General features: G+C 40.3%; 3 protein-coding genes across 4 annotated transcripts; 2 read left to right on the top strand and 1 right to left on the bottom strand.

Annotated features, from left to right (window-relative positions):
- The first annotated feature begins 62 nt into the window (after window positions 1-62).
- On the top strand, window positions 63-2,296 carry snrpf (small nuclear ribonucleoprotein polypeptide F). The gene is made up of 4 exons (XM_027021790.2): window positions 63-184; window positions 581-706; window positions 1,361-1,425; window positions 2,067-2,296. The coding sequence occupies exons 1-4, from the start codon at window positions 182-184 to the stop codon at window positions 2,131-2,133; spliced, it is 261 nt and encodes an 86-aa protein (XP_026877591.1). The 5' UTR covers window positions 63-181; the 3' UTR covers window positions 2,134-2,296.
- A 980-nt stretch (window positions 2,297-3,276) lies between these two features.
- On the top strand, window positions 3,277-8,424 carry amdhd1 (amidohydrolase domain containing 1). The gene is made up of 9 exons (XM_027021800.2): window positions 3,277-3,460; window positions 3,622-3,728; window positions 3,830-3,894; window positions 4,123-4,400; window positions 4,763-4,988; window positions 7,269-7,393; window positions 7,509-7,602; window positions 7,692-7,852; window positions 8,025-8,424. The coding sequence occupies exons 1-9, from the start codon at window positions 3,324-3,326 to the stop codon at window positions 8,128-8,130; spliced, it is 1,299 nt and encodes a 432-aa protein (XP_026877601.2). The 5' UTR covers window positions 3,277-3,323; the 3' UTR covers window positions 8,131-8,424.
- On the bottom strand, window positions 8,128-13,787 carry si:ch73-71d17.2 (RPA-related protein RADX). Of its 2 annotated transcripts, none has more exons than XM_027021798.2 (15): window positions 12,947-13,784; window positions 12,615-12,766; window positions 12,348-12,519; window positions 12,049-12,157; window positions 11,554-11,645; window positions 11,289-11,414; window positions 11,082-11,189; window positions 10,820-10,993; window positions 10,271-10,392; window positions 10,105-10,178; window positions 9,940-10,017; window positions 9,791-9,840; window positions 9,299-9,607; window positions 8,847-8,999; window positions 8,128-8,752 (listed from the first exon to the last, which is right to left on the bottom strand). In XM_027021798.2, the coding sequence occupies exons 1-15, from the start codon at window positions 13,542-13,544 to the stop codon at window positions 8,628-8,630; spliced, it is 2,442 nt and encodes an 813-aa protein (XP_026877599.2). In that variant the 5' UTR covers window positions 13,545-13,784; the 3' UTR covers window positions 8,128-8,627. The 2 variants fall into 2 exon arrangements, with proteins under 2 accessions (XP_026877599.2, XP_026877600.2); XM_027021799.2 differs by having other exon boundaries at window positions 8,659-8,752; window positions 8,847-8,851; window positions 12,947-13,787.
- Window positions 13,788-21,943: the final 8,156 nt, after the last annotated feature.

A 21,943-nucleotide genomic window follows, 5' to 3' on the forward strand; every position in this document is an offset into this window, starting at 1 on the left:
CATGATTACTCCAGGACAGCAGAGGCTGCTGTCCTGGACTCTCTCCACGAGTTGAGGTTCAAGGTCACTCGTTGTCCTTCCTTTTCCTGGCGGCAAGGCGTGCGAGTGTGCTTCAGAAATATATGTTTTTTCCAGTAAGCAATTTTGTATCGGTTTTGAAAACTCTTTTTGCTTCTCAGGCATGGTGAGTTTGGATTAAACCCTTTTTTTCTCAATGCGCGGCTTGATTCATTAGGCGGATGTGAAGAAGTTTTCATTCATTAGTATGTCGACAGGTCGGTTAGCTCTTTAGCTTTATGGCTAATTAGCTAACAAACGTAAGATTGTCGTTGCTGACCGTCAACTGATTTCGTACTAATCACACGAGACATTAAATTATATGATTTAACTCCTGCGTTTTCTGTATTTAACAAGTATATCGACTCTTGCTCATTTTTGTTGGCTTAGTTCCAGTTAGATTTCTGAAATCTATAACCGCTAAATGTAACAGTTGTTAGGTGAGTAACTAGTTGGCACTCACGTTGGTGGTAACGTAAAGGTTAGCTACCCTTCTGCTAAAACACCCAATGTCTTTTTTCAGAGTTTGCCACTGAATCCAAAGCCGTTCTTGAACGGTCTGACAGGAAAACCTGTGATGGTGAAGCTGAAATGGGGTATGGAATACAAGGGTTACTTGGTTTCGGTGGATGGCTACATGAACATGCAGGTATTGTAATGATAACGCTAGCTAGCTATTTCTTTCTCTGAACTTATACTATTTAATCATTTATTCCTCAGCCATGTCTGAGAAATAAATGATTAAATAGGAGATAAATAGGAGATGAGTAGCTATTGCCATTAGTGCTGCATCTAAAAATTGTTATAATGACAAATTACTTAAGTTTTTATATGCAGCAAACGCAGTACCCCCTGAGTAGTCTAGTATTTTAGTACCACAAATTATTGGCATGTTGTCATAATCAACATATCAAATATTAGCAGAAACTTGTATGGGCCTACTGTTATGATTTGGTTATTATTATTATTGTTGTTGTTGTTGTTGTTGTTATACTGTTTACTGCCATTTACTGATATGCTACCATCTGTGTGAATATTCCAAAAAGTGGTGCAAACCACAAATATTGCTCTCTTCACCTGTTTTAGTAAATGTACAGATAAACTGATGCCCCAGCATGTGCAGTAATCGCTAAATAAATTTACATACACTATAAAATGAACAAAAAGGCTTTAAAATACACAGCAGCTTTTTTTTTTTTCCTAACAAAGTGCATGCCACCTTTTACTTAGATTATGAAACCAAAGAGGCATCAGATCCATGAATCCTAACTTGCTCTTTCCCTCTCTTGCGCGCCATGCCCAGCTGGCCAACACAGAGGAATATGTTGACGGAGCTTTGGCGGGTCACCTTGGGGAAGTGCTGATCAGGTAAGAGTACATTCAAATGTTGCACCACACAGATGCCTGCCCAGCATGTAGACTTACATTTTGGGCTGTATTCTGCCATGTCACCTTGATCACATACCCACCAAACTGGAAGCCTCTGGCACAATGCATTACAGCATTGTGTCATAAACTGGGTTTGATGTGCACTTACCAGCTACCTGAAGATGGGCTACAAACTACAAGCCCATCTGCAAATTCCAAACTTGGTGAGCTACCCTCTTGATCGCTGGTACATTTTTGAACTCTGGAACATTGCTGACTGTATATTGTGTGATAGACTATTCTCACCATGGTTATATGGTTAGGATGTTGAGCTTATCAGACCCTGAATGTTCCAGGGATCTTTACATTTCCATGTCTAGAAAGGCTAGAGGATGGCTAACAATAACTGCTATTAACCTGTACAGCTACAAGGTGTTACTAAAGTGTGTGGAGAGTGTATTTACATTGTACTTAATGCTGTAGTTGTTGGTATGCGTGTCTTGCTGGATAGTTTGTAATTAAGGCAAAGTATATTCATCCCTTGGTTTTTGCCATTCTATGCTTACACAACAAATCATTTATTTTTGACTTTTCCAAAAGCTATATTCATTAAAATTACTGTTTACTTGTCTGTTTTCCAGGTGTAACAATGTTTTGTATATACGAGGAGTAGAAGAAGAGGAAGAGGATGGAGAGATGAGAGAATAATGAAAAATGGTGTAGTTATGGAGTGAATATTAAACATGTGTGATTTAGTTTTTCAGTTGTATGGGGTTGTGTTTCCTTTTTTGAGGAATTCATGTGTTGGATTATTTTTTACATTGTAAAGCATATTGGATGACAATGGTGCAAATAAATTATGCATTTTGTATTTTGCTTGTTTTTTTAATTAATTTGAGACTGATAACTGCCACTACACTCTTTTGAATCCAGATTTTGGTTATAGGTCACAGGTTATAGGAATACAATGTGATGTGTAATCCTTCAGATTTCTCTTAAATTCTCCTTGCACCCCACAACAGCTCCACACAACACACACACACAAATACACATACTCCACAGAACATCTTTACACAGGTAACAGCACACAGTGTTCCTACTGTCTCTCCACGTGTGTGTGTGTGTGTGTAATTATTTTTATATATATATATATATATATATATATATATATATATATATATATATATATATACACACTGTACTATAAACTCTATTTGAAGGAACAGTAGGGTATTCACTATGACGTGATGTGGCGGATAAAACACTAGCTAATCTTTGCATGCTCTAATGTACAGTTATAAAATGTTTTCTAGAAGCTGACACTCAATGGTAGACGAATTTATACAAATTTGTTCCATGTTTATTTCAAGTAGAAATTCTAGTTTGTCCCCGGGAAATCATCACGATTAAAGATCCTCACGATCGGTCTGTCTTTATAGTTGTCCCTTTGACACGGCTGACATGAGAAATCCTGTGGCAGTGGGAGATTGTGGGTGATTTTGTTGTTGTTGTTGTTGTTGTTGTTGTTGTTGTTGCTCACTTTCTGACCAGTTCAGCGATGACAACTGGGTGGAAAGGGGCAGTGGTACGCAATCTACCTAATGTACAATCGGTTTGTTACTACTTTTACATTTCGGATTCAAACATGTAAACCTTTTTGTTTACCTTAGCGTTCTCACACTAGGTCCACACTGGTGATTGGTTTACATTTTTGAAATGGGATGCACTCCCACCCCCTGACACTCTCCACTTATAAATGACCTGTATGCCCCTCCCCTTAGGAAACCTTTGCCCCGAAGCTCGCTTCATTTTGGGCTTTGCTAATATTTACCTGCATTTTCAACTGTGAGTTCAGCGTTCTAAAAGTGAGTGTGCTCCAAAGGGCAAACTGGCAGAAAATGTCCAGCAACTTTAAGCTTTTGGTGAAGAATGCAAAACAAGTGGTTTTAGTGTGTAAAAATGGTGAGAGGTATCTGACCAAAGATGGGATGCAGAATTTGGCAGTGATTGAGAATGGAAGTGTGATAATTGGACAGTAAGTAATGTTTTTATATGATTATTAGGTGTGTGTGTGCATTCATTTCTGGTTGTTCAAACACTACTGAATAAGTAACAAAATGAATATGATGGTGAAGTTATGAAAATACCTTTGTTATACAAATGCATTGATTTATAATTGTTAAACTATTTATGCAGTGATGGACTAATAAAAGCTGTGGGGAATGCAGAGTCCATTGAAGCACAGTTCAGGGCAGCTGTGTTTGATAAAGTTCTGGATGCTACGGGCATGTGTGTTCTTCCTGGTTAAGTATACATCCTGCAGCCACTAACTTTCTCAGAGCAAATCTTCAAACTATCCTACCCAAAAGCCCCTTTGTTAACTTTACAGCATGCTCTCTTCTAGGCCTGGTTGATGCACACACTCATCCGGTTTGGGCTGGGGACAGAGTACATGAGTTTGCAATGAAGGTAGAGTAAAACGATCTTTAATCACTTACGTTTCTCCCTGCCAAATTATTCGGTTTTCCCAAATTAACTGTTTTTTCTATTATTTGATTAAATGTTTCTCTGTCACAAATAACATTTGTTTTTGAAGATATTAAATACTTCAGTAAGCTTGAGATTCGTGGTGAATTTGTCATGTATGTGATTCAGGATGTAAATAATAACTCTTTGTGTGTGTGTATGTGTGTGTAGCTAGCCGGAGCCACGTACATGCAGGTGCATGAGGCCGGCGGCGGCATTCACTTCACAGTAAGCCACACGTGTGCCGCGTCCCCGGAGTCTCTACTGGAGGGGCTGAGGGGCCGTCTGGAGCGCATGCTGAGGGCTGGAACTACGCTAGCAGAGTGTAAGAGCGGCTACGGCCTGGAGCTCCACACAGAGCTAAAAATGCTGAGTGTTATAGAGGCTGCTCGGAGAAACATGCCCATTGGGATATCCTCCACATACTGTGGGGCGCATGCTGTGCCCAGGTAAAACAAAATACCCCACACACTTGTCCTTTCTATTTCTCGCATATGTACAGTCTCTTGCTTAAGTAAAATTTTCAAATGTATAATCATTGCTAGTGTGTCTTCATAATGTAGCTCCAGCCTCACCGAAACACGTTTTTGCCATGTTACACTTGCTAACACACCTCAGCCAGTAATCAGCATCCTACAGCTGTAGGATACTTGGCTCGGGTGGATTAGGAGCTGTTATAAAATGCTCTGGCTGTAGGGTGCTCCCAGATGGGTTTTAGAACTGATGTTAAAGGGCACACTCACCTGTGCACTCACTCTCAGTGTGCTTTCTCTTACACACAAGTGTGTTCTTCACTTGTGTTCATGTCCAGAGGTAAGACTATGGAGGAAGCAACTGAAGATGTTCTGTCAGTCCAGTTGCCTGCAATACAAAAGCAAATCGCTGCAGGAAACCTTAACGTGGACAACATTGACGTGTTCTGTGAGAGAGGCGTTTTTGACCTGAGTGCCACCCGCCGAATTCTACAGGCTGGTAAAGACATGGGCCTCAACATCAACTTCCATGGAGATGAACTTCATCCAATGAACTCTGCACAGGTGTGTATGCATGCATACAGTTATGTGCAAAATAATAGCAGTCATACATCACTAATGTATTTAATTACTGATTTTGGCAGAAAAGATAATACAACATGGGAAAACATTTATGACTAGGTGTAGCCGAGTCGTGGGCAACCAACAGAATCAACAGTCATGACATGCACGCTGCTAATTAGGTGTCCTGGACTCATTTAATGAAAGAAGTGTGTTCAGATTAATAGCAGTGTGGAGTTCAATTAGTGAGGTCATTAATTCTATGAAGAAACAGGTGTCAATTATGGCCCTTATTTAAAGAAGGAGGGCAGCAAATGTTGTACCTGCTGGTTTTAGCCCTTGCATTGTACCGAAGGAGAAAGAACTTTGATCAAGAAGTTGATTAGAGAGGGGAAAACATATAAAGAAGTGCAGAAAATAATTGGCTGTTAAGCTGAAATGATCTCAAATACTTTAAAATGGCAAACAAAACCCAAAACACGTAGTAGGAAAAGAAACACTAACCTCCACGTAGATCATAGAATAACAAGAATGGCAAAGAAACATCCAATGATCAGCTCCAGGGAAATCAAAGATCATCTTCAGTTACCTGTGAGTACTGCAACAATCAGAAGACACCTACATGAAGCCAAACTATTTGCAAGAAACCCTCGTAAAGTACCATTGCTGAAAAAAAGACATGTTGAAAAGGTTACAGTTTGCCAAAGAACACATTGACTGGCCTAAAGAGAAGTGGTGCAACATTCTATGGACAGGGCAACATCCTGGTTCCAGACCAACAAGATTGATGTTATGAAGTGGCCAGCCCAAACCCCAGACCTCAATCTGATTGAGAATTTGTGGAGTGACCTCAGAAATGCTGTTTTTGATGCAAAACCCAAGAATGCAGAAGAACTGTGGAATGTAGTTCAGTTAACTTTGGCTGGAATATCTGTTCGCAGGTGTCAGATGTTAGTTGCCACACAGATGCAAAGCAGTTATCAGAAATAAAGGTTATATAATTAAATATTAGTTCAGTGATCAACAAAAAAGCTAAATCTGTAAACATCTTTCAGTTTATGCTGTAAATATTTGAGTTTGTAAATGAAAATGACACTGCCCATTATTCTTTTTTTCTTCATTTTAAGTTTAAAAATTGATATTTTGTTCATGTTTTCATTTGGAATTGAACGTGCAGTGCTCCCAGTGCCTTTGTCTATATGGAAATAAATGCTATTATGAGGATTGAGCTTTTTCTCAGTTGTTTTAAACACACTGCTATTATTTCGCACATAACTGTACATGCAGTGGATTCAGAAAGTATTCAGACCCCTTTACTTGCACACTTTGTGTGGATTTGATTTTCAATGGATAAAATTGTCCTTTTTACTCATCAGTCTACAGGTATTCCCCCCTATTCTTATACTCATTCACCATACATGACGAAGTCAAAGTGTTGTCAAAATTAATTAAAAATCAAAAACAGAAATTATTCATGCCCTTTATTCAATACATAGCAGCAATTACAGCTGCAAGTCCTCTTGGATACATTAAGCTTTGCACAATTAGCTTTGTTCAGTATATCTTATTCTTGACACATCCTCTCAAGCATTGTCAGACTTGATGGCAAGCATGTGCGCACACCCACAGCGTGAAGCTACCACAACAATTTACTGAAGATATGGTATTAGTCAGGCGATGTGCTGATTTATGGAGTGCTGAAGAGATGGTTGTCTGTCCAGTAGGTTGTCCCATCTCTGCACTGGACCTTCGGAGCTCTTTTACAGTATCACTGGGCTCTTTTTTCCCACCCTGACCAATACCCTTCTTGTCTAGATGCCCAATTTCGCCAGACAATGCTGACAATGCCATGTAAATTGTGGGTCTGTACAAAACCTGGTGTGTCCTTTGCAAACTGTCAAACCAATCATAAATGCAACAAATGGACTCATGGATAATTAAAGTGAACAGGATGCACCGGACCACAGTGTGGAGTGCCACAGAAAAGGGTCTGAATATTATTATATAAGGCAATAAGAGATTTCAGTTTTTGATTTTTAATTGTCTAAAACTCTAATGTTTTCACGTTATTAATATGGGTGGTTAAGTGTAGATTGATGGGCAAAATAGCAATTATATCAATTCAAAATCAAATCTACAACCCAAAGTGTTCAATAAGTGGTCTGACTACTTTCTAAATTCACTCTATATTCACATACTCAGATCTCAAAGTATATGCAAGCCTACACAAACATAACTAATGCACAGAATGTGTTAATTTCTTTCTGTTAATCTTGATGTCAGCTTGGGGCACAGCTTGGTGCTTTAGCAATAAGTCACCTGGAGGAAGTGACAGACGAGGGCATTGCTGCCATGGCAACAACCAAGACATCAGCTGTCCTTCTGCCTACCACTGCCTATATTCTCAGGTAGATGTTCAAAGTAAAAATGCTATAAATATTTTAACAAAGCATTAAGTTATGTACCATGCATGACCCACAGCAGTATAGTGGTAATGAAAAATTCTTTGTATTGTCAACAAAGGCTTCCCTGTCCTCGTGCCAGAGATATGCTGGATGCTGGAGTTATAGTATCTCTGGGCAGTGACTTCAACCCTAATGCTTACTGCTGTTCAATGGTAACTAGCATATGTGTACAGAAACATTCACGGTATGCAGTGAAATAATGCATTTCTTAGGGTTGTTAACACTTTTTTTTTTTTGCTAGCCCTTGGTAATGCACCTGGCCTGTGTAACACTACAAATGTCGATGCCTGAAGCTCTGGCTGCCGCCACTATAAACGCAGCCTATGCTCTTAAACGCTCACACTCACACGGATCACTGGAACCCACGAAACAAGGAGATCTACTTATCATCAACGCCCCACGGTACACACAAACACAAAAAGTTAGATTCAAATGTTAGGTACATGGTCTTGTATTAGGCCATTTAAAGTGTTGTTATGATTATAAACTGATGGAATGGCAATTTGTATTTGGAGAGAAACTAGGAGCAGGGTTTAGAGAACAAATCTGACTCATTGTTTTGTGCTTCTGACAGATGGGAGCATCTTATCTACCAATTTGGAAGCCATCAGGAGCTTATCAGATTTGTCATCATCAAAGGAAACATTGTTTATGAAAATGATAAAGTCCTGGACCTCTGAGTGTACAAACACATTTATTTCAAAGGGTTTGTGTCATAAGATACTAAACAGTCAGAATGAAGAAATCCAAAATTACACAAGTTACTATGAAGTCATACTTACCTTACAAAATAAGATATAAATAATATGAAATTAGTTATTAACAATAAAAAAAAAAAGGTATTTACATTTGTCCAAGCTGAAATTGCTTCCATTAGGTGTTTTAAAATAATTGATCAGGGTACTGGTCATTTCTCTGTGTGTGTGTGTGAGTGAGAGAGAGAAAAAAAGTGTGCAAGAACAAGATTATTAACACTTAATTATTATATTAATAATGTATTTCATTTTGAAAACATTAAGACTGTAAAACATATCTGAATTTCAATAATAAAATTTGACCATTTCTACTATTTATATCCAGTTATGACCAAGAATATTATACATGAAAACGGAATGTTGGCCTTCTCCCCAGAAGACTTAGGCTGGAAAAGGGACGTCTACTTTGTTCTAAAGGACAGTCAGCTTCGCAGAGGAAAGGCACGGTTTAGGACGAGTTCCACTTTGTCTTCACCCAGTGCACACGCCTCAAGCACACATACTAGTCTCTTATTTGTCAGTTGTGTTGCTGTGGCAATCAAGTCAGCTGTGGGTGAAAAAATAGAGGTGATAACTGAAGTACCACGCTCATCGTAATGAATGACCAACTTGACCACCATCATCGTAATGAATCATGTTACCTGGGCTTGGGGGTGGGGCATGTGGAGAGAAGCCACCATGTGACAGTACAGAAGCCCAGGTGTTGTCATGTGTAAGGGGGAGGGGCATCCAGTGGAGGTTGCCAGGAGTGGCAGGGATGAAGAGGACATCCAGCATAAGTCCATCTGACAGTACTACACACACATTTACATTTATGGCATTTAGCTGACACTTTTATCCAACGTGACTTACGATTATGACTGAGTACAACTTGAGAAATTGAGGGTTAAGCGCCTTACTCAGGGGCCCAACAGTGGGGCTTGGCAGTGGTAGAGCTTGAACCAGCAACCGTCCAATTACAAGTCAAGTACCTTAACCACTGAGCTCCCACTGCCAGACCCACACACATTAGGTCCAGACAGTTACCTGGCAATATATTTGTGCTAATGTGTATGTGGGATAGAATGACAATGTTCTGAAATTCCGTACACACCTCTCATTGTTAATGTGAAGTAGCCAGTGTAGCAGGGGGCGGGGGTGAAAGACTCCAGCTCTCTGTGTGGGAGGAGTTTCTGGAAACTGTTGGTCTGCATTCCCACGGCAGTAGCCTGGACATGCCGTCGTTCATAACAAAAGCTCCTTGGCAACGTCTCCATAGCAATATGAGTTAAACCAAGGCGGGACGACATGGGGCTAGTGGGTGGAGTGGAGAACTCTTCTTCTTCTTCCTCATCTTCATCCTCCTCCTCCTCCTCCTCCTCTCCAATCAAAAATTCCATAGCTCCGTCAAACAAAGAGAACTCTAGAGAAAGGAATGAGACAGCACAGATAACCTCCTAGAAAATATCTCCAATAACTGCACTTGATCTTACACTACAAATTTTGCTTTCATATCAATTACATTCATGACACTTTCTTAAATGCTGCACATCAAGCTCCAGATCAAGGTCACTGATACTTAGTGTGCCTGAAGTCACATTCTCACCATTCTCGGGGTCCTCCCCTGTTGATGCCTGCTGAGGAGGCGGAGCTAGCCTGACAAAATGGAACACAAGCTGATGCATGCTGGGTCGGCAGTACAGCGGTAAGCATGGACCACAAGTCTCTCTCTGTCTATATATGTGCACACACTACCTCTTCCTGCAGCTGCTGTTGGGCGTGCCAGTGGGGAAGAGCAGCTTCCTCTTGGCTGGAGTTCTGAAAGGTTCTGGCCTGCAGTGCCAACCAAACAGCAATCACCCACATGCACACTTGCAATGAATACTGAATGCCAGACATGGCAGCATCCTGCACACGCACCCCTCTCTCTGTCTTGCCACTCTGGGGCTGAGTTGAGCAGACGGTGGGTCTGAATACCGCACCCTCTCAGGGCCCTGGAGGAATCAGAAAGAGCCCGTTACAAAACTGATAGCAATACTTAGGTGCCATTAGGAATGGGTGTGTGTGTTTGTGTGTGTATATACACCTCTCTGCTGTGGTAGCAGGCTGCAGTGATCGTGCACTGAACGGCGAAGCGTCGCCTCTCTCTGTAATGCATCCTACCACACTGCAGCTTCATTTCACCACCACTGATCAGACCAGCTTCCCCTGAACACACACACCTTTCATGTTTCTCTCTCAGATAAATCGAAACATAAAAATGACCGAGGAACATAACAGCAAACAGATCAAACTTATGGGCAGGTTTCTTTGTTTCTCTAAGTCTGTTACTCCATCTCAACAAGTATCATTGTTGTATCTACCCCCATAAAATGATCCAACATGGAGTGCTGAATGTTTGTCAAGAACTGAAAACCAGTCTACTATTTCTTACCCAATTCAAATCTCAACCCTCCTAAGCCAGGTAATCAATGACTGTACAATTTAGCTGGCTCTGGCATAATGGGATCTGCAACAGTATAAACTGTAAATTAGAGAGTGTATGCCTTGCACGTACTATTAGACTCAAAAGCCTGTCAGCCATAGCGAAGTGTGGCCATGTTGCTGCAGGGATTATTGTGTTCTCTTTCTTTACCTTGCCTGCTGTCCATGAAGCTCTGCATGGAAACAGGAAGGGGTGGGTAGCTGAAGTGTCCACCAATCACAGCCCTGTCTAGCACGCTGGCCTCGTCCACCTGCTTCAGCCACTGCAAGAACTGTCGAACTGGGCGGAGCCCTCTGTATGGCATCACAGTGCGAGACCCAGTACCTGCATACCATCAGCCAGTCACAGCTTAGCTATGCATCATTTACCAAGCGTGTAGAGCCAGGTAGGTAAGTGTGTGTGTTTGTGTTACCTGTGCAATACACCTGAGTAAGTGGTGTGTTGGTCAGATACTCAAAAGCTGTAGCACTGCCTACTGTATTTCTTATAAGCTTGAGCCTCGTACAAACAACCAGTGACACTGAGAAAGATAAGAATAGAACGATTATTATTACATTGCAATTCTGTGTAGCCATGGTACAAGAATAAATATAGTACACCACAGAATAAGAGAAATTACTTGGTTGGATTTGACTCTGTATATCCGGCTGTGATGTAGAAAAAAGCTTGATTACAATTGGCTGGTCTGAAGTCCCATCCTGCAACTGGAGCCATCTGTACTCTTCGATTTCTGACCTCCGCCCATCTTGAAGAAAGTGAAGGGCTTAAGAGCTGCTCATAAAATGTGCTACCACAAGACAAGATCAGAGTCACAAGATACAAGATAGTCTTGCATATTCACACTCGGCTGCGGCATGAGTGTGTTTGCTGCATATGTGTCTTACCTTTACTCCTGATACGCTCTTGTCTACCCACAAAGATAACCACACCAATGACATCACAGATGTTACTAAGAGGACAGTTTAGTAGCTCCTGCCTGGAGGGTAATTGAATGCAAAACAGTTAACAAAATGGTGAGGGGAAAAAAAGTCACATAAAAAGGACTTTAGCTTTCTCATTACTAAAACATAAGTATGCAGGGAGCTCTTAAGGTCAGTCACATTATATGTGTCACTTATAAAAGTGGTAAGAAAAAGCAACATGGGGAAACTAGGAGAGTTACAAAGACAATTCTGGAATGCTGGAACATAGGGCGCAAAAACCTCCAACAATATTTAACGGTGTAAAATGGAACAGTCTTAAGATCATAACATGCCAGTCAAGGAGACTTTTGCTCAAGATGAGGGATCAAAGATACATAACATAGTGTAAGAGCCAGAGAACCTGCACCCAAGAGCCATGCAAAGAGAAGCTCCACTCTTTATGAGGTAGGTGCATACCTGGAGAGGAAGTTGTGTGGCAGGTCTGGTAAACTCCAATCCGGAGACACTTGTTGCGGCGGAACGATGCCGACTTTAGCGGTGGGATTTCTGGAGTTTAGACTGATCTCTGAGTGACAGGCAGAGGGAGAGGAAGAGACAAAGCAGTTCCAATGACGTACTGAAAAACACAAGCTACTGAACAAGACTCAGAGAAGCTTTTTCCACTTGTGACAAGTATGTTGGGAGTGAGGATGCATGGGAAATGTTTTTAATAGAGTTGCAATGGAAGTGGAGCTGCTTGTGATGTTTCTTTGTACCGATATTCAGCTCCGAGTCCTGTCCACTGCGGCTACTGTAGCTCTCTTTCACCCGGTACCGGCTCAGCCTCAAAACCTGACCAGGCTGCAGGCAACGGTACCAGTCCAAACAAACAGTGTTCCACAGCACCACACACACACTCATGGAGCCATCCCCAACCTGTAGCTCTGCCTGTGACAGAGATGGGGGGGTGGGCAAGGAACAGTGAATTCTATATGTCGACTGCAGGTAGCTTTCACGCCATCGTCATAGACAGGATCCCTGACCTTATATGGACATTCACAACTCTGTTCTGCTTTTCCATAATACATCAGTCTGGACTTGTGAAAAATCCGCACGCACAGAGCACCTCTCGGGCGCCGTGAGCCGCTCAGAAAACGCCGACGAAGCTCTGCTAGTGACACTACTGGTTGTCCGTCTGTTAAAAGAACATCATTTGTCAGCATGAACAGAAATACACTGTTAAACAATAGCAGCACAGGGTAAAAAACTAATTGCAACACAAGAGAGCTGGTCACTGTTTAAATGTTTTAGTGTGTTTTGATATTAATGCGCAGTTTCCCAGCAGGTTTCGCTGAGGCATAGCGAACCTACCTACCTTCCACTACCTCTTCTTCAGACTCATCTTCGCCAGCTTCAGAGGTTGGTGGTGTCTCTCGCCACAATTCCCCCGTAAAATCGTGATTATTCCACAGCGGGAGATATGTACGTCTCCGCGCTCGCAGCGGGAGGAGGCTCGGCTCGGACCCCATCCAAGGCAGGGACACAACATTCACCGAAGAGAGTGCGCAGAGAGCTGCATCGCAGCTCGACAGATTATCCACGTCAAGGCTACAGATATTCAATGTTCGACAGTCTCCTTCGCCGGAGTCCCCAGCCGAGAAGATCACATTTCGCACAACGCCGCCACAACGAAGTCTATTCCTGTAAATAAGTCTGTTCAAGCTGGGGTCCAAAGAAACGCGTATTTTGCAGTCGCCGTCGGTGATGGTAGCGTCAAACAGACTGTCTGACATGGAAATACTGTCTGGAAAATGTAAAACAAAATCTGGGTCTCTTCCGTAACGCTCAAGAGACAGCACGTACAGCGGTTCTCCTTGTGATTTGACTCTGATCGAGCCAGAAGAAGCCGCTGTAAGTTTAGCTAGACGTCTTCCAAGCGCACAACCTCCAGAGGCGCTTGACATCGCGGCCATTTTCAGCCGAGCCAATAATAATAACAGTGCATTATGGGAGTTTGAGTCTCGAACTGCATTTCAGGGTACTTGTTAAAGGAGAAAATATGTAATTTTGGCTCTGTAATCTTTAACAGTAATCTTACACAGTAACAGTATCTTTTAACAGTATTTCTTTATTTTCGTGCGTGTTCTCCCATTGCATTGATGTATTGTTTCTATTTCAATGTACTATATGTTCCAAAGAGCATATTGTGAAATATTAAACTTCTCATCTCTTATTAAATAGAGGTTAAAATGTGTTAAGCAGTTGCATATGAATAAAATTTAAAATATGAGCACAATAATTGCCAAAACAAAAGCAATTGTATTTGTGCAGCATAAGCCATTTTTTTCGGCACACTTGTTCACTCCGGCCCACTTAATTTAAACAGATCTCACTATAATATATAGCTTCTCAAAAAGTTAAAATAAAATGCTTATAATACATTTATTATAACATTTACATGCTTTGTAAAGGCTAGGTGTAATTTAGACGGGTATATCTGAGTATGTTAATTCTATCCTAAGTTTGATACTGGGATGTATTTGTGCTTTATTAGGTCCACCTACCTTGTACCTGCAATCATAGACCTTTTTATCAGAAACACCTACCACAAATGATACCAGGAACGTCTTAACTGGAAAATGCTACACTGACATAAATAATCATTATCATATTTGGAGAGAATTTTATATGAATACTTCAAAACATGTCAGAACATCCCTGCTCCTGTGATACTCCCAGCCCGGCACATTTTACTTTCCACAAATCAGTTGGAATAGGTGAGATAGAACAGGGAAAAGGACTCAAATGTGCAGGGCATGGTGTGTTCCAGGACCAGAACTGGAAATCAGTGGCTTAGGAAAAGACTTCCTTCATTCTTCCCTAGACTGCATTGCAAGTTATGGATGGAATAGCACTTCATGATTAGATTTTCTTGTCCATAGTCATTTCAGATAAATTGTTGAATGTTTAATGTTTACATAAAGTCAAAAGATTTTGTACTGTAAAGTATGCATTGATTAGGAAAAAATGTGCAAAAATGAAGTGCACAATGTAAAAAACTTTGTGTAGTGGCTAGCAATTTAACTGTTTTTACTCAACTAAAATATTTTGATTGAAACAAAGGATGATGATCATTCAGAAGAATAAAGACACATCCGTCTAAATCACACAAACACTTTAAGTCAACCTCTGTCTTATTCAATGTTATAATGTGGGCTACATCTTCACATACAACTCCCAGTGTTCTTCTGACCCAGCTTTGCAGTCATGTCGCTTGACAGGATGTGACCACTATTTTATATTTAAGTATTTTTACACTCTCAATAAATTTCAAGTGGACCCAATGTATTCAAGTTACCCTCATTTCCCGTAATAATATTCATAGATTGACCTCACAAACACAATGTCTACTCAAAATCACGTTTTTTAAAAAATAAGCAGAAAGGACTCTTTGGCCTCTCGGTCATCTCCCTGCAAGACCTCACTGAGGGCTTTCTGGTGACCCTCCTCAGTCATAGGCAAAAATCTCAGACATGCCCACAGAACAGCGTCCAATTTCTGTCTACCCATAGCATAGCAATAGCTGCATCCCTTGCAATTCCTGGCTCCTGCATGAGAGGCAGAGTGCAGATTAGAGTTACATTAGAGTTATTAGAGTCAGAGTTTGATCATCTCGGTCATAAACCAAATTAAAATGAGGAATAAATACTCAATCAGAAGTAGTGCCTTAGGAGTCAAAGGTCGATCTCCCTAGATCATACTTTATCACCAGAGTAAATGTTTTTCCTATTTGCCAACAAGGTCACAGTGAGAGTGGCATGCATACCACAGGAGGTATTGAAGGAACGAGGAAAGTCATAGAACCTGCTGAAGGGGTAGCTGATAAAGAATAAGTTATAGTACAAGCAAGCACACACACACACACACACATATCTAAATTGGCATTTGGTTATACACTGCCTGGCCAAAAAAAGGTCACCACCTGGATTTAACTAAGCAAATAGGTAAGAGCCTCCCATTGGATAATTACTGTTTGGGTGATTATCTTTCAACTGGCAACAATTTATTTAACCGTAACTGATGCAGTGAGTCGCTTCTCATTTGTTAAACAACCATGCTGAAAGACACATCCTGTGGTCATGGAAAAGATGTTAATCTGCTTCAGAAGGGTCAAATTATTGGCATACATCAAGCAGAGAAAACATCTAAGGAGATTGCTGAAACTACTAAAATCGAGTTAAGAACTGTCCAACGCATTATTAAAAAGTGGAAGGACAGTGGGGAGACATCATCTTTGAGGAAGGAATGTGGTCCAAAAAAAATCTTGAATGATCGTGATCAGTGATCACTTAAATGTGTGGTGAAATCAAATCGTAGAAAAACAGTAGAACTCAGGGATATGTTTAATAGTGAAAGTAAGAGCATTTCCACATGCACAATGCAAAGGGAATTCAAGGGATTGGGACTAAACAGCTGTGTAGTCTTAAGAAAACCACTTGTTAGTGAGGTTAACCGGCAAAATCGGCTTTAATTTGCTAGGGAGCATAAAGATTGGACTCTGGAGCAATAGAAGAAGGTTATGTGGTCTGATGATTCCAGATTTACCTTTTTCCAGAGTGATGGGCGCATCAGGGTATGAAGAGAGGCGGCTGAAGTGATGCACCCATCATGCCTAGTGCCTACCGTACAAGCCTGTGGTGGCAGTGCTATGATCTGGGGTTGCTGCAGTTGGTCAGGTTGGTCAGCAACGTTATGTGCCCAAAGAATGAAGTCAGCTGACTACCTGAATATACAGAACGACCAGGTTATTCCATCAATGGATTTTTTCTTCCCTGATGGCACAGGCATATTCCAAGATGACAATGCCAGGATTCATTGGGCTCAAATTGTGAAAGAGTGGTTCAGGGAGCATGAGACATCATTTTCACACATGGATTGGCCACTACAGCGTCCAGTTCTGAACAAATATTGAGAATATTTGCGATGTGTTGGAGAAGACTTTGTGCAGTGGTCCAAATCTCCCATCATCAATACAAGATTTTGGGGAAAAATTAGTGCAGCTCTGAATATAAATAAATGTGACATTGCAGAAGCTTGTGGAAACGATGCCACGGCGAATGCGTGCCGTAAACAATGCTAAAGGCGATCCAACGAAATATTAAGACCTTTTTTTTTTTTTTGGCCAGACAATGTATATTCCACTGAACGTGTTGTAATTAATTCATAACCTGCTTGAGTCGACATTTATGATGACTTTTAATAAGAAATTACCCGAGGCATCCCCAAACAGCTGACAACAACAAAACCTAAAAAATAATTTTAACTACGTTCGTACAATTTTCAAACGTGCAAAATTAGCTAGCGTTAGCTAGCCAACCTACATTACAGGTAAACATTACTGCTAGCCTAATATTAATATACGGTTAACTAAAAAACGGAATACTGATTGTAAATTACACACTAACATAAAAACGATTTTAGATGTTTAGTCGTTAGTCATGCTAAATAGTATGTGAAACTACAATTTCACTCCCTACTTACAACCAATATCTTAACTCATACGACGCCTGCAAAACAAACAGAGCATATGGAAAGCCGAAGTAGTCAAAATTCGCCTCAAATCAAATGCGTTTTATTTCTAAACCGGCGGGGAAAAAAGCAGAGTTTTGGATGTTTTTACGCCACAGAATACACCGTAAAAACAATTAAAAAATGCTGTATTTTATGGCGTTTATATGTCACTTTAAAACGGTGTAAAAAAAAAAAACCCGCCACTTTAAGGTACCATAAAATGGTGTTTTTCTGCCGACTTGACGTACCTGCAACGCATTAAAAGTGGTGCTTTATAACCTATAAGATAACCTAATGAGCTACACCTAAGAGTTTTTACCAGTATGATTTGCACTTTCTTTGCCTAATCCCTCACAAACAAGGTCAGACCAGGTCAGTTCATTACAGCTCTTATCAGTTGATAAACCAGTGCTCAAGTTTGTTTGTTTTTGGGATTCATATATGTGTTAATTCCTTTGATAATTAATTTACTCAAACAGTTCTTAGCTAGCTACGTTAGTTACCTTAGTTTAATAGACCAACCAGTTGTGACCATGGTTAGCTGCCTATTACAGCTGGAAAGTGTCAAGAAGAAACTTCCTCTTGTGTTGTCAATGGACACTTCTGCACTTGAAAATCCTGGACCTCATTAATGAGGTAAGGGCTATTTTAAATGAGTTAAACGCAGAATCTGTTAAACCAATAATTAGAGACAACTAACATAATTGGCTGCAAATCAAAGCTAACCCAAAGCTAGCCATACTTGACCAGTCATGAATCATTTCTGTTTAGACTGAAAGCAAGTTTGTCATCTTGTAGGAACAAATGCACATTTGTATCAAACCTGATGGCTAACTAGCTATCAGAGGTGTGGGTTGGTAGTGTAGTTATAGCAACTGCTCACTTTTCTTATGGTTAAAACTGAATGAAAGGGCAAGGGGTTATTGCAACAAACTCAGGAGGGATGCCAAACAATGAATATGAATAACAGCGCTATTGGTCTTGGTGTATCCCTGTTTTGTGTACTTGTATTCTTGCTCAAAGTCTGGGCAGTCAAGAAACCCTGTCTCTTAAAGACCTGTCTGTTCACAAAGCTTCTGAGTTTATTTGGCTATTTGTTTGAGCTTGAGCTGTGCCTGTCTTCTGAGAGATGGGAGCTTCTGAGTATTTCCAGCTTATAAGATGGCTAATAAGAAATAGCTTAGTTCTTTAAAAAATGTACAGGTTTTTAAAGGAAACAAAGTTAATTGTAATTATGACAATGATCATCTGAAATTTAAATGATTAGTACAAGCCTTGTAATGTTTGTTGAGAGAATCTATATAAAATGTCCTTTCCTCATTTATTTTAGGTCATTTGGCTTGTCTGCTCTTTTATAAAACATTACACTGTGTGGTTGTTTTTTTAAATTTTTTAATTTTTTTTATTTTTTATTTTTTATAATGTTTGTTTGGTGCAGTGCAGTCAGGACGCAGTGGAGCCATCTGCATGTGCCAGAGACACTCCTGCTATGTCTGTACTGCTGGTTTCTGAGGACACCTGTAATTCTCCATAGTCTACTAACTCGACGTGCTAACACATGTTGGCACGCCCCTTGGTGTAATGGCCAACACATTTAGAGTCGGCTCCGGTCTGCAGAGAGACCCTTCTCCAATAGTCAGATTATTTTTTTAGAATATAAAAAAAATCTAAAATTCTAAAATAAACCCAAAGCGTATTATGTCTTTGTTTCTTTTCAAAGATGGTCTATGAATCATTACTACATGAATGTTATTAAAAGCCTGCAGGTGGTTATTAAAAGCATGTTGTTAAAACCATTTATGTTAAAAAGCTTGTGTTATACAATGTTCTTTTCACCATATTCTTCTCTAAGTAGCCTTTATTGTTTTGTTCTGAACATAACAAGTCGGCGCTAAGTCTATTTCGTTCCCATAGTGATGATAAACTGTACGGGAAATAATGAGAAAGTGTCTGAATGAGAAAGTCTCATTCAGAGTCGTGCTGTAACCGATTCAGAGCATATAGCTATGCAGGCGGTCGGAGTGCTGGGAGCTGTAGATCGGACGCTCTGTGGATGAAAACGAAATGCAATACCAACGGAGAAGAATTGACTGAAAACCGCTGTTGGCCTGACAACATTTTAGTGTATTACTGCGTTGTGTAAGATCTAAACTTTAAGAAGAATAGCGCTCGGACGCCTGAAATGTAACAATGTGGACAATTTATAGAAATGCAATTGCACCTAAAAATAAGAAGAAAAAAGTAGGCATATGTGTGTTGTTACCTAGTTTACCCATCTCTAAAACAAATATACGATAGAATATTATGTAGAATATCTTATCTTTATAATATCATTTGTATGTGTGTATATCTACGCCACTACTGTGGTTAATGTTGTTCATTCATTCATTCATTCGTTAAATTAAAATGTGCTTCCATGTAATATGACCAGAACTAGCGACCTTACATCGTACGTATACTTTACATCTTTCTGTTTAGGTCAAGCCTACACATAAACTATGCTAACTTATAAATAGGTAAACTTTAAAAACAGCCTTGAAACTTAGCAATTATCAATCATCGATTAAGCTTGAAACACGAAAGTAGCGTATAGACAATCTGTATGCAAACAGTTATCCAATAAAATGAAGTCTTGATCTTTCTCTGGATGATGGGACCAATTATTGCACCAATTTTCAGAATCATGAAGAAGTGAGCTTTCCATCTATTTCCAGTGACCCCATCAAGGTAGTGAAACAGGTGTGTTTTCTCACATTCTACTCTTGTAAAAATGTTAATTTCCCCTTTTGCTCATCCTGTCTTTCAATAGTTCTGGATACTAAAGCAGTTTAGGCTTGGTGGTACATTCTTTAAAGCAGACATGTGTCTTTGCCTCTATTGTAACATTATCTGTTCATTTACTGTCACTAATTAGACTGCTTGTATTAGGCTACTGGCATTGGGAGTGAAACGCATGAGCCGTTGGTATGTAACACTTTGTTGCTTCCTCATTGGAATTGTATGGCTTCTTCAGGATCATAAAACCAGGCTAACTACATCTCAGAGATTTGAAGATCTGTTCTTCTCCCAGTGTCTGACTGATTTTGGACCTCTTGATAGGAAAATAAAGAACAAGGTATGACAATATATATGATTAATCCTGATTTAGTCTGTTATTGAACAGAAGTTGTTTTTAATTCTTTGTAATAGGTAGTGGTTGTGGTACATTCATTCTTATGCAATGTCCTTGGTAAGCAGAAAATCTCAAACATCTCAAGTCATCAGGCTGTTCCTTATGCTAAAGTAAGTGTGGAGACAGATTTGGAGATCACAGCCCACCTCAAAGTAAGCACATTTTAAAAAATGTTTGACCACATGTTTATACATCCTTATCAATATATCAGTAGTTTCTTGGGGAAAGAATAAAACATTTCCCTCCCCAGTATCTCTTGCATCAACGTCATTCTAAGAGTTCAAGCCATGATTTGTATCCTGAAGAAAATGGAGCTGAAGTATTGAATGTTTTGAGAACTAAAGCATTCCTGTTAAAGGTGAGGTTTTAACTATGTTTTGTAAATGTACGGAGAACCTCCAGCAGAAGCTCCTTCTGAACAATTGCATGTTAAAATTTCAGGATAAAACTCTGGAGACTTTATTTAATGTCAGTGAACATATAGCTCCACTAAGTGATGCTCCTCAGTTTCTTCGGACCCTCACACCACTCAAAGACAATGAAACGGAAGAAGAAATGAAAGAGAAACGGGACAAAGTAGCTATTCCTGCTTTGTCATCTTCTATTGATGAGGCTCCAGACATAAGCTCATCTGAAGCAATTTGTAGAGGCTCTGCAGTTAAGAAGAAAGAAAGTTTGCTCACTAAGCAATGTGATGAGAAAGATCCAGATGTCTATGACTGTATTAGCACAAATGTTGTGCAAAAGGACCCAGAGAGACTTTGTCATATCAAACAGAGGAGATTCATGATCTATTTGTGTGGAGGGTATAGAGGTAAGGTGAACAACCACTGCAGATGAAGAATGCATTTTAGACTAATATTGTCATGCTTTCACTGTAATGTTAACCATAGTGGCATAATGAAAATTTAAAGATCATGATGTAGAGAGTATTGCTTTCTGGGAATGTGCTTATGCGTGCAGATACCACTGCAGAGCGTACTGCACTGATGGAGCACGTGTATCCCCAACTGTACCTCTACTGCAAGCAGAGAGGATATGACTTCAAAATGGTGGACCTGCGCTGGGGCATGGGAGACCCTGTTTCTGACCACCATGACTCAGTGGCGTTGCATGTAGAAATGCTAAAGAAGTGCCAGCAGACAGATGGGCCAAACTTTTTTGTGAGTCTGACTTGGCTTTTTACTTCTGAGAGCGTTTTCAGTCGTGAAACCTTTCTAACTGTTATGGAGAAATGAGAACAAAAAAGGTGAAAAGAAACAAGTATGTCTAATTATAGGTGTGTCTTCCTGTTGCTTACTGAAGTTGTTCATAGGCCAGAAATATGAGGTTCAGTCATTACCCACCACCATCTCCCAAGGGGACTTTGAGGCCATTCTGAGAATCGTTACAAGAGACAGGGAAAAGCTGTCCCAGAGGCAGTTGGACGTGGATGAGGCAGCCATCGAATCGCACTCCAGCATCACTGTCAGCAGCAATAGGAGCTTTGCATTTGAGGATGGGCCAAAGGAGGAAGAGGAGGGGCAAGCAGAAAGCTCCGTCTTAAGGAGTGAACACTTCAGTTCGTATAGTCCATTTTCAGATGGAGAGGAGACAAAACTGGCCAGATGTTGGGTGGACTTTGATCGT

This window comes from Electrophorus electricus, chromosome 19, assembly GCF_013358815.1.
Source record: "Electrophorus electricus isolate fEleEle1 chromosome 19, fEleEle1.pri, whole genome shotgun sequence".
Classification (NCBI taxonomy): domain Eukaryota; kingdom Metazoa; phylum Chordata; class Actinopteri; order Gymnotiformes; family Gymnotidae; genus Electrophorus; species Electrophorus electricus.